We start from the raw sequence: 12024 nt of genomic DNA on the forward strand, positions 1-12024 counted from the left end.
CCCCCCCCCCAACACCCCTAGGTCTGAGAACCCATCTTAGTTTCCTGCCAGGAATCACCAAGAGCCCCTGGGCCTGTAGATTCTGTAGAATCTTAGAGAGAAGCTCAGGGTCCTGGGGTCTCTGTTAAAGCAGGGGCAAAGCCAAGAGCTCCTGCCTCTCACCCGCAGAAGCCCTGGCAGCTCTGGGAAGAGGGGCACACTGTGTGGCACTGAGGCAGGGAGGTAGACTTGCTGAATTCTCCCATGAGGGAGCCCAGCCAGCTGTGGCCTCACAATGGCATGAAAGCGCCCAGAGGTCACTGCGTGCCCAAGTCAGGTGGCTCAGATGAGGCAGTGTTTGGCCAGGCTACCAGGGTGACAGAAGCCACTCAGTGGGTCCCACCCTGGATGACAGTGATGGGGCAGGAAGCAGGTATTCGGGGTTTAGTACTCCAACCGCTGACCGCCTCTGATGGAGTTGAACTTGTCCACACCCTCCTGTATAGCCAAGGAATGGGGTAGGTACCCTGTATAACCAAGGAATGGGGTGGGTACCTTGTTTCCTGCTTTGAGACTTACCCCAACCAGCGCCAGATGCCATCCTCCCAGTGGGGGTCTTGTGGAGCCTGGACATGACCCAGTGGCCACCTCCTCCCACCTCCTCGGTTGGCCTGTGATCCCAGGCCCAGAGAGGTCAGGCAGTGCTGAGAAGGTCACACAGCCTCAAGCCTCAAGGTCTCTGGATCAGGTGAGGTGGGGCTGCCTGGTAACAACCCAGGCGGGGAGCAGGCGCACAGGCTGGTGCCTGGGGCTGAGGGTGTCCGGGGTGAGAGGAACGGGCTTGACAGCCTGGTGACTCACGCCTTGACACACACTGGGGCCAGATCCTGCGCACACCCCTGCATGGGGGCATCCAGGGAGCTCTCCTGCGACTTTCAGGAGGGGCTTGGAACCAGGCCGACCTGGGCTTAAGTCCCGGCCTCACTGTTAGCCAAGTGACGCTGAGGTTGCACATGTCACCCAGCCAGTGTGTGCCACAGGGCCTGGCCCGTAGCAGGCTGGGTGACACAAAGATAGCAGGGATTTACTGGTGAGCACACAGAGGCATTTAAAGTGAATACTTTCTTTGATGCTGCTGTTCCATGCCTCAGTCTTCTTATCTACAAAATGGGTCCATTTGCAACCCCCATCCTAGCTGTATGTGCAGCACTCATAGGCACAAAGAACCCACATCAACCAGCATTTGAATGCCCAGCCGCTGCCCGCTGGCCTTCCAGCCACAGGCCCGCTTTGCCAGTGGGGACCCATGCGACAAAGCTTACTGACTACCTACTGTGTGCCGTGTTCCTAATGCCTCCTTCAGACTTAATTCTTACAACAAGATTGGCATGTTTACTATCCCCACATTGTCTATTTCAAAATTTCCATTTACATGAAAGGTAGAGAGATAAGCAGAAAAGAGGCTCCCCAAATGCCTGCAATAGTCCGAGCCGGGAGCTGGGAACTCCATCTGGGTTCTCTCACATGGGTGGCAGGGACTCAGGGTGCCCATGAGTAGGAAGCTGGAGGCAGAGTGGAACCAGGCTTTCCTACAAAGAATGTGGGTACTCCCAATACATCTCCACCCCTGTGCCAGGTGCCTGCCCCTGCTGTCCCATTTCACAGATGATAAGGCTGAGGCTCAGGGAGGTGAAGTTCCACATGGTCCTCTGCAGTTCAAGGACTGTGTGTGTTGAGGTCCTCTGGGCAGATGTGGTGCCCAGGCTGACAGTAAAGGGTGAGCCCAGGCCGCAGGGGGCAGCAAAGGGTGAGCCCAGGCCGCAGGGGGCAGTAAAGGGGTGAGCTCAGGACGCAGGGGGCAGTAAAGGGGTGAGCCCAGGCCGCAGGAGGCAGTCAAGGGTGAGCCCAGGCCGCAGGGGGCAGTAAAGGGGTGAGCTCAGGCCGCAGGGGTCAGCAAAGGGGTGAGCCCAGGCCGCAGGGGGCAGTAAAGGGTGAGCCCAGGCCGCAGGGGGCAGTAAAGGGGTGAGCCCAGGCCGCAGGGGGCTGGCAAGCAGTTCCGGCCCAGGTCATTGCTTAGGAGCACTTTCATGGGGCTCAGCAGAAGCTTGGAGCTGAGGCAGCAGAGCAGGGGAAGGGAGTGAGGAGCTGGGGAGGAGTGGGAGGGAGCAGGGCCATCCCCAGCAGCCTGGGAAGGGGTCTCCAGGGCACAGAACTCAGGGGTCTCTGAGGGCTTTGCCCTTGCCCCTGGCCCAAGGCACCTGCCCCAGCCTTTAGGCCACACTGCAGCACAGGCTGGAAGCCTCCACATGGCCCCTGCGCTGTGGGCTAATCTACGGGCCCTGGTGGCAAGCAGGGTTTTCTGATGTGGCTCGGTCCATTCCCTTGACTGCGGGATGAGAAATCAGTAGGTAGACCAGGGCGGCGGGGGGTGGGGGCAGCTAAGACCAGATAGGGGTAGATACTGACCTAGGACCACACAGTCAAGAGTCCTGGTCCTTTAATCCTCTGCCGGTGAACTGTTGGTCCGTGTTTCTGCTTGGAACAAATACTGGATACTTTCCAGCAGAGGGCGGCAGCAGTAAACATGCAGGGGCAAAGCCGGCCACTTCCCTGCCCTAAGCCTCATTTTCCTAATGTGTAAAACAGGGCTGGTACTGGGCCTGGCCTCAAAGGTGACCTGGGCAAAGCGTGCTGGGCACAGTGCCTAGCAGGTGGTCAGCCTTGCCCATGCTCCACTCACTGGGCAGAATCTGACATTTAAAACAGAGCCTTGACAGAGACAAGGGAGTTAAAGATGTCGCTCTTTGGGGGCAGGACGATGTTCTAGGGAGTGGAGCCTGCCTGTATCCTTGGCCTACAGGTGATATCAGGGCAGCAGGAGGTGGGGAGGGGCGAGGCTGGAGCTGGAAGGGCCAGGAACGAGGTCAGTGCAGAGCGGACTTCACAGGATACGTAGCGTGAGGCACCTGAAGTAACCACAGAGCACTCAGCACCTGTTCCTCTAGAAACGTTCTTTGCACAACTCCTCCACCTAGTGGTGGTGTTGATGGTGACCACACCTTTGGGTTCTTGGGGCTAGAGTCTGCCTGTCCATCTCTCTGCCCCCACATGGAGGGCTGAGGAACCCTCCTCTAGCCCCAGCATCACTTGTCTTGGGGCTCCTACTGCTTTTTTCTTATGAACAACTTCCCAAGTCTTGTTCTCACACCTTCTCAGCATTTTAAAAGAAATCCTGTGAAGTTGTCATGATTTAAAATAACAGAAATGCAAGGGGGAAAAAAGTCCTCCCAGCGCACCCCAACACGCACGTCAGGGTCCTGGTCCATCATTGCCTGGTGGGTCTCTGGCACACTCAAGTGCATGGGGGCCGGGGGCTGCGTGTTAAGGCAGCCAGAGGCTCTGATCCTGGGCAGCTGCTCCCCGGGGATGGCGGGGAGACGGATCTGCCAGGTGTGCGGAGCTGCGGATGCAGCCGGGAACAGCCTAGGCAGAAATCGTGGCCCCCAGGAGCTCGCATTCCACGGGGTGGGAGGCAGAACCTGGCAAGGATCAGCAAGGTCAGGTGGCCCCAAATGTCACCCAGCAGCAAGGCTGGGGACGGTGCTAGAAGCTGGGAGGAGAGTGTGGACAGGGCTGAGGAGTAGGAGGGTGGGCAGACAGCTGGCAGGGGTTGTGGTGGGCATGCCATTCAGGGCCGTGTGAGGCCTGGCAGGTACTGGTAGGCGGCAGTGAGGCTGAGGCTTCGGCTGGGTGTGGAGAGTGACGGGGCCAAGGAATCCTTATCAAAGCAAGCTCCACCCCTGCCAGAATTGGACCCCGGGGTGGTCCAGATCCCATGGTTTGAGAAACCCTGGGCTGAGGATGGGCTGCGCAGGCCGTGAGACGTTTGGAGCCAAAGGCTGCATCCTTTGAGCTGCTCTGAATCCTACACTGGATGACAAAGGTCTTGCCTACCCTGAACCCCAAGGAGCCTTGTCCTGGGACTCCTTCGGGCCCCAGGGTGGGGTCTGGGGCAGGGGGCAGGGGGCAGGCAGTCTGGACAGATAGCAGGTTCTTTGGGCAGTGCTAGGTCCACTGGCACAGTGAGTAGGAGGCAACCCTGGAGCTGGCACAGGCCCGACCTGCAATGTGTCCTCCCCCGCATGCCCCTGTAGTGTCCCCATCACATTCCGCTGGTCCTGACTGGAGCTTGGAGTCAAGAGTTCGTGCCCCATCATGCCTCAGCGACTTCAGTGCTCTGTGACTTTAGCTCAGTCTTGGTGTTTGGGGGAGAGGGTGGTGAGGTTATAGAGGGGAGGTTGGGTGGGAGTTGTATACATGAAGTGCCCACTAGATGACAGTAGACAGTGGGTCCTGGGTGACTGCCCGCTCTGTCTCTCCATGGCCAGGTCCGGAGGGCGGCAGATGGCCAAGGTGGTGCGGGACTTCCTGAAAGCCCAGCAGGTGCAGCCGCCCGTGGAGCTCTACTCGAGCTGGTTGTCTGTGGGCCACGTGGACGAATTCCTGACCTTCGTGCCCACCTCCGACCCAAAGGTGCGTCCCCACTTCCTTGGCCCTGCCTCAGAGGGAGCTCTGAGTCTGGCCTGTTAATCAGGAGGGGCTTCTTGGAGGAAGGAGGCCATGCTTTCTCACTCTTCCTTGTGTGTGCTTGGATTCCCTGATTGAGATAGCCACTCAGCACGCTGTGTGCCATGCATGTAGTGCCTCACGTGTTTAATCCCGCACCCAAGGGAGGACCAGGGTGCACCTGGCACACTCACCTTGGCCCTCAGAGCCAGAGACATGCGTGGGTGCTGAGAAAGAGCTGGAGCTCCCTGGTGGGCTGTGTAGGGAGGGTCCTTCACCTGGGGGGGCACCGGCTGAGAGGACAGATGCAGGGGGTGGCAGGGAGGATTGCAAATGATTCCTTGGGGCTGGTGGATCGGGTGGTGGGGAGGAGGGGGTGAGAGGACACAGCCTTGCTCCTGAAGGTGATCCCTCCCGGCTGAGTTTGGGGTGTCCTGATACAGCCGCTCAGCCATTCCCTCCCTCTCTGTCAGGGCTTCCGGCTGCTCCTGGCCAGCCCCAGCGCGTGCCTCCAACTATTCCGTGAGAAGAGAGAGCAGGGCCATGGAAAGGCGCTCCAGTTTGAGGGTGAGCGACAGCTGCCTGGCACCCTGTGGGACCCAGCCCGCTCAGCACCACGAGGCCCCCATAGCAGTGCCCTCCAGGACAGTCCCTTCACCTGCAGGCCTCTGGCCCGGCTCAACACCCCACACCTCTGCTTCTGTGAACCTGGGCTTGCTCTTTCTCAGGTCTGGGTAACCTGGACGTCCCAGGCACTACCACCATGCTGCTGATGGGTGGGCCACACCCCAGGAGAGGAAAGGAAACCACAGTGCCCCTGGTGCCAGTCTGTGCCAGGCATCTGTCTCTTTGCTTCTCCCCCCTTGGAGGCACTTGCACTGCCTGGGGCTGCAGAACAGGGGCGTGGAGAGGGTCAGTAGGATTTGGGGGTGCAGAGCAGGGGCCAGGCTGCAGGATCTGAGCCCCCTTCCTACCCTTGCAGGACCCCTCACAGTCTCAGTGCTACCACTGGGAGGATCGAGGCTCAGCCTTTTGCAGACAGCACCAGCCTGGGTTCAAAGCCAGGGCTGACCACTGGCTGGCCATGGGAGGGGTCAGGCCTCCCGGCGCCTGTACTTCCTCCTCTCTCAATCGAAGGTCATAATTAACTCCTCCGAGGATTAATTGATTAAAGATTAAATGATAAGTTCAGTGGGGCTCCCAGGGCACAGTGGGTGGTAGAGGCCATGCAGTAACGATTAGGCTCTGACTACTGAAATCCATGCCCAAGATGTAGCAATACGTTTTACCAGCAGCTGGAGCCTGATCCCTTCAGGGTCTCCACCTCTGGCTGGGTCCATCCTGGTTGCCCGGACCCTGACCCTGAGGTAGGAAAAAAATCCTGGCCTGGATTCCACAGCCCACGCCTGAGGAGGCCCCCACGCAGTCCTCTCTGAACCTGAGCCCAGCCTTGGTCTTGCAGGATTAAAGCACAAAGCAAAGAGAAGCATTGACGAGATGCTGGAGGACAGACGTCTCCAGAGCGACAACCTCCATGCACAGGTGAGCCCAGTCTGGCATGCCAGAAGGGCTGCTTGCTGCTCTAAGGGGTCCCCAAACCTCCAAGAAGGAGCTCCCCCAGGTTCTAGGAGGTGAGGTGGTTGGAGGGTTTGGCTCAGGATGTCTCATTGTCCTGGGAGCTGTTGGGATTTGTGGGTGGAGTTGTCTCTACTCTCAGAAGTCTGATGGAAGAGCCAGGACTATGTTCTCAGGGGGCTCCCAATCTAATGGGGGAGGTCTGCTCTGCTCTGGGAAAATGACCCATCCCCACAGGAGCAAACCTAAGAAGCAGGGGAGGTCGGAGGCCCCCGGGTGAGGGGGAAGGGAAAGGGATATGGCACCCCCAAGAATGCTGCCTCCTGCATGCAGAGCTCAGGGCCTGGCGCACAGTCCATGCACAGTAAACAGGAAGAGGCCACCTGGTCCTTGCCTGGGAGGCCATGCCCTTGCTCTCCAGCTGCCCATGTGGGGCAGTGACATGAGCTGTGCCATGGCTGTGACTGGGACCCAGAACCTGCCCCCTCCCCACTCCAGCTTTTGCACTTCCTCGACGCCCCACCCATGCTCAGATCCCTGTCTGGGATGGCCGTGGCTGCTGCCCCCTTTCAGGCTCCCTGGGGCTAAGGGACGCTCAGGCTGGGCACATGGCAGGTGTCTGGTGTTAGAGCCTCCCTCATCCCCCTGGGTGCCTGGCTGCCTGCCCGCCCCTCCCGCCTCCAGAAATGCATCGACTGGAACCGCGAGGTGCTGAAGCGGGAGCTGGGCCTGGCCGAGGCGGACATTGTGGACGTGCCCCAGCTCTTCACCCTGAAGGGCTCCTATGCAGAAGCCTTCTTCCCTGACATGGTGAGCTCTCGGGTCTCGTGGGGCTCCGCCAGGGCCAAGGGCACGTAGCCCTCCCATGGGCTACGTGTATGTATCTGTGTGCATGTGTTTTGTGTGTGTGCACGAGTGTGTGTGTGCCATTGTCGTGTGTGTATATAGAGAACACTGTCACCGACAATCTTCAGGCAGGGCTGATTTTGCTCCTGCTGGTTCACTTCCCACATGCCCACCATGGCTGGGACAGGGCGAAGCTGCAGCCAGGAGCCTAGCACCTGTTCCAGACCTCCCATGTGGGTGCCTGGAACCTGATTAGTGGAGCCATGGTGGCTGCTTTCCAAGGTCCCAGTAACGGAAAGCTGAAACTGAAGTGGAGCCCTTAGGTGGTCCCAAGCAGACAGGTGCTCCTGGCATCAGGTAGGCAGAGGCCAGGGCTGCCATGAGCACCCCTGCTGCACAGGATGGTGCCAGAGCAAGGGATTTCCCTGCCCACATAGCTGGAGAGAGATCCTGCCTCGGGGTCTCTGCCGGCACCTGGAGGTTGGGATGGCTCAGCAAGTGCTGCTGTGGGAGGACTTGAACCCAGGCATACCTGTACAATATGGGGCATCTTAACTGCCAGGCCAAACACCTGCTCCCACTTGGCATCTTTGGGTCCAAGGGGGCCTGGGACAGCTGCTGCCCTGTCCCCAAGTCTTTTTCCAGAATCTCCCCTTGGTTCCCAGCGGTTCAGCCTTTGTTCCCTGGGTCCTGGCTGCCCTTTCCCCACCCTGCTGTGGCTCTCCAGGGCAGCCCTGGAGCTGAGCAGCGGCACTGGTGGCAGCGGAGGCGGTGGCCTCAATACTCTCATTAACTGGACAGCTGACAAGCAGATGGGCAGGTGTGATCTCACTTGCTTGTCCCCTGGGAGGGGCCTGGGTAATGCTATCATTACCCCCCTGGGAAAGGAAGCCACGTGCTGACAATTGAGAGGGAGGCCCCTCTGCATGTGACATCCCTGTGGTCGGACAAGTCACATGTTGGAGGTGAACCTGGGTCGAGATACAACCTGGAATACCGGGGGTGCCTATGGTAGATCTGAGGGCCAAGTTACAGGGCGTGGAGAGCTTGAGAGCCAGACAGCCTAGCCTGAGCATGTGGGGCCACTCTTCCGACACTGGGTCCAGAGCCCTGTTTGACCTCTGGCCATCGGTCTGGGGCAAAGATGCTGGTGCAGAAATCCCCACAGTCCTGCCCTGGATAGACGCCCCTGGCGAGCATCAGGCCCTAAGCCAGGTCCACACTGCAGGAAGTAGGGTGGGGATGGAGGAGCCATCAAGATGAACTCAGGTGGCTCCCTTATGCTTTCCCCACTTCCTCATTTCCACAGGTGGCCACCCCTGGACAAGGTGCAAAGAGCAAGAGTCGGATCCAAATTCAAATTTGCATCTCATCGATCTTTGGCTATATGACCTTGAGGGCAGATTGTTTCACACGGTCCATGCCACAGCCACAGTGGGAGGCTGTGAGGTTTAAGAGTGTGTGTGTGTGTGTGTGTGTGTGTGTGTGTGTGTGTGTGTGTGTGATTGAAGGTGCTCGATAAAGTATAACAATAATCAGGGCTGCCAGGGGCAGTTAAGCAAGGTTTTCCTGCACCAGCGTACCACAGCTGTGAGGACATTCACTCCTGGGGCCTTGTCCAAGCGTGCAGTTCTTGCCTAAGGTTCTAGCAGGTGACAGAGGGAATGCTTGCTCTTACACAGGCCTTATGAACTCATGATGTCCCTAGTAGGTGACAGAAAGCACTGGAGAAATGAGTGGCTTTGATTTATGCCAAGTGACTGTGTAGGTTGGCAGCCCTGGCCTTGATTGCTTCTCCCTTCCAGCCACGCGTCGGTTTTTTTCTCAGCCTCCCAGATTCACGACTCTGAGCTCCAGTCTTGCGGGCCCAGGAGTGCTGGCAGGGCTGGGACTGGCCCTGAGTGAGGGGACAAGGGTGGGGGTGGCAGTAGGGTCCTCATGCACGCTTCAGTGGAGCCCCCACAGCTGGCAGCCTCCATGTCTGTTGCAGGTGAACATGGTGGTGCTGGGCAAGCACCTGGGCATCCCCAAGCCCTTCGGGCCCATCATCAACGGCCGCTGCTGCCTGGAGGAGAAGGTGCGGGCGCTGCTGGAGCCGCTGGGCCTGCACTGTGTCTTCATCGACGACTTTCTGTCCTACCACGAGCTCCTCGGGGAGATCCACTGTGGCACCAACGTGCGTCGGAAGCCCTTTGCCTTCAAGTGGTGGCACATGAAGCCCTGAGCCTGGCTCCTCACTGCGGGAGGGATGGGGAAGCGCACCTCCACAGGGAGCTGGCGAGGGACCTTCCCTTGCCCCCTTGCTCCCCCTACCAGCCCAGTGCCTGCAACTGTGCTGGCCACTGTAGGTACCAGGGCTGCAGCACGGACCCCCCCACCCCCACCCCCAGCCTGGACTCTGGAATCTGCTCCTCCCCACTCTCCTTCTCCTCTCCATACCTCCTCCTCTCTACTGTGCCAGCCAGAGGTTCTGGGCAAAGGCCAACAGCCTCCCAGCATGTTTAAGAATGGCCAAGGGGCCTTGGCAGGTAGACCGCACCTGCCAGCACTCCCTGTCTGTTCTGATGTTCACCTGGGGTGTAAGGGGGAATGACTGTGGACTTGGACCAGGAGCTAGGCTCACGATGCCTGGACTGTCTGCTTCCAAGCTGCTCTGGCTCTCGGAGAGATACAAGAGGTCCTCTTGGCTTGGTGAGCTGTGTTCTCCCGGGTCTTGCCTGCCCCTGAGGCTGTGACCCCAGCATCCTCCAGCTGTGTGTAAGCAAACAGGCACAGGTCAGCCAATGGCAAACAGGAGTACAAGAGGCAACACAAACCCTTTAATCCCCGAGTCTGTCCTTAGCAGGTGCTTGTTACCGTTGGGTGAGCCTTTAATTAGAAGAGTCAGCTGTTTCTTCCGGTTCAAAACTGCTGAGAGGCAAAGCAAGGAAGAGGCCAGGGCAGGATTGGGGAGCAGGCAGCAGCCCCCCTCCCCCGAGGGATCTCAGGCCCTGGCTCTGCTCTGAATGGAGCTGGCTGTCCAAGAGGTGGCAGGGGAAGGGCCCAATGTTCTGGGCAGGTGGAGGTATTAGCATATCTTGAAGGCAGAGCTAATGTCCTCTAATGCTCTTTAATTGCCTCCCTTGCTTCTGCGGGCAGTGGGAGAGGAAGAATTGCCAGGTCTCTCCCAGCACACTGGGGACCCTACCCTGCACGTTGCTTGGGTTCAGCTGTGACCCCTGGCAGTGCTATGTCCCCTCCCACAGGGGGAAGACACAGCTGTCCCAGATGTTAACAGCTCCCGGTGAAGTCACCCAGATGTGCACAGGCAGGCTTGGCTGGGCAGGGACAGGAGGGAGCCAGCCTACTCCTGTCCCCCACCGGTCGGGTGGGGACTACCTCTGCCCCTCTGTGTGGGCTTTTTGTGGTCCTTGGTGAGACCCCAGACTGAGCCATGGAATGCATCGCACAGGCTTACATAGGACTGCAAGTGGGCAGGAAGCTGCATCCCATCTGGAACCCCTTTGGCAAGCCCTGCACCCTCCACCTGGGATCAGGATCCAACCCAGGCTGAACCAAGGCTGAAGAAGCTTTTGTCTGGGCTGGGGGCCAGGGTTGGAACTCCCCCAGAAAAAGGGCTGGGGCTGAGGGGCGCTGTGCAGGGAGAGGGGAGCCGTGGAATCCCCCTGAGGGGGGCACCCTGGGATCACTGCTCTGGCTGTTCTCTGTGTTGCAAATGCTCTGGGTGATCAGCTGTCTCCTTCCGCACCAATAAAGACGTCCACACGCGTTTCTCGGATTTTTGCCTCTGTGGCCTCTATTTCCTAGGCTCTAGGGAGAAGAGGAGTGTGAGGGGTCTTGCTGGCCTCAGGCAGCCCCAACCCCGTGCGAGAGTGCCCAGTGCCGAGTCTGAGACCTGTGGCGGGGGGCAGGCTGACTCAGCAGCGTGACAGACACACACCTGTCACCCCAGGGGCCACTGCTCTGCTGAGATGGCTATTGGGGTGGGCTGGGCCCTGCTGCTCCCTCCCTTCTGCCTTCTCTGGGCCACTTCCTCCTTCTCCAAGGGAAGCCGGGGGTGGGACAGGGAAGGGGGCAGATCGCCCAGGGCACAAGCCACTATTGTTCCTTTCATCTATGTCCCTGCTGCTGCTTTCGTGTGCAGCCTTGGCCTGGTTTCTATGAAGGCACCTCTTCTTCCACATCCTTACCACTGCCTCCAGCGAAACCCTTGACACTTGCTCTCTTGATCGCTCTTTGTTTCAGCTTTTGTTGTGGACCAAGGGACCAAGCATTGCTGTCCATCAGTTATGAACACTACTCTGAATGAGCCACAAACCTGTCTCTAAAAGATGCTGTTACAGGGGGAGAAGCAAGGGCGGGGAGACACAGGGCTCTGAGATGGAGCCTGGCCCTGCTGGTTCCCCCTCCACACACACACACACAGTTTCCCCATGCACTCCCCAGCAGTGCTCCCTTGTCTGGGGCTCCCTCCACAGGCCAGCTGACAATGGCTGCCCTCTCCTGGAACAGGGACACAGATAGTCTGAGTCCTGAGATGTTTGGGCTGATGCCACTACACCTGCTGAAGTCTCTGGAGACAAGGTCCACCATGGGCCCTGCCTGGGACCCTCAATGCCACCCGTCAGGAGAGCAGACCTCTATCTGGCACCATTATCTTGGCCTGGGCCAGCGATGAGCCACATTTTCTGCGGATGAGGGAACCAAGGCTCCGAGACAGGTGCATGGGCAAGCCTGGAGTGGCCTCTGAGACACCCCTCCCTGGAGCGCTCCCTCCCTCCCTGCCAGTGCCTGAATCTCCCCCACCAAGCAACAGACCGAGGTGCCCCTGGGCATCTGGCCAGGAAAGAGATGAAGTAGGATCCACTTCTGCCTCTAAAATCCCTGAGATTTAGGAAGGAGCTGGTGTTTCTTAAAGGGCATGAACATGTTTTGGATGCTGGGAAAAAAATATATATATAAATCCACATGTTGGGCTGCACTCCTAACCTCTGCCTCGCAGGTGGGGCCTGGAAATATGCATTCTCACCAGCTTCCCACAACAAGGTGGAAAGAGAT

The 12024-nt window shown here is 58.8% G+C and overlaps 1 protein-coding gene across 1 annotated transcript in view; it reads left to right on the forward strand.

Moving 5' to 3' along the window:
* PADI1 (peptidyl arginine deiminase 1) overlaps positions 1 to 9295 on the forward strand; it is a 33769-nt gene extending 24474 nt beyond the window's left edge. The window contains exons 12-16 of the mRNA XM_004592430.2: positions 4368 to 4512; positions 5019 to 5112; positions 6008 to 6087; positions 6805 to 6930; positions 8957 to 9295. Of these exons, the coding sequence (XP_004592487.2) occupies positions 4368 to 4512; positions 5019 to 5112; positions 6008 to 6087; positions 6805 to 6930; positions 8957 to 9190 (679 nt within the window). The 3' untranslated portion in view covers positions 9191 to 9295. The remainder of the gene's footprint in view (positions 1 to 4367; positions 4513 to 5018; positions 5113 to 6007; positions 6088 to 6804; positions 6931 to 8956) is intronic.
* The last annotated feature ends 2729 nt before the right edge of the window (positions 9296 to 12024 follow it).

Source organism: Ochotona princeps, chromosome 2, assembly GCF_030435755.1.
Source record: "Ochotona princeps isolate mOchPri1 chromosome 2, mOchPri1.hap1, whole genome shotgun sequence".
NCBI lineage: Eukaryota > Metazoa > Chordata > Mammalia > Lagomorpha > Ochotonidae > Ochotona > Ochotona princeps.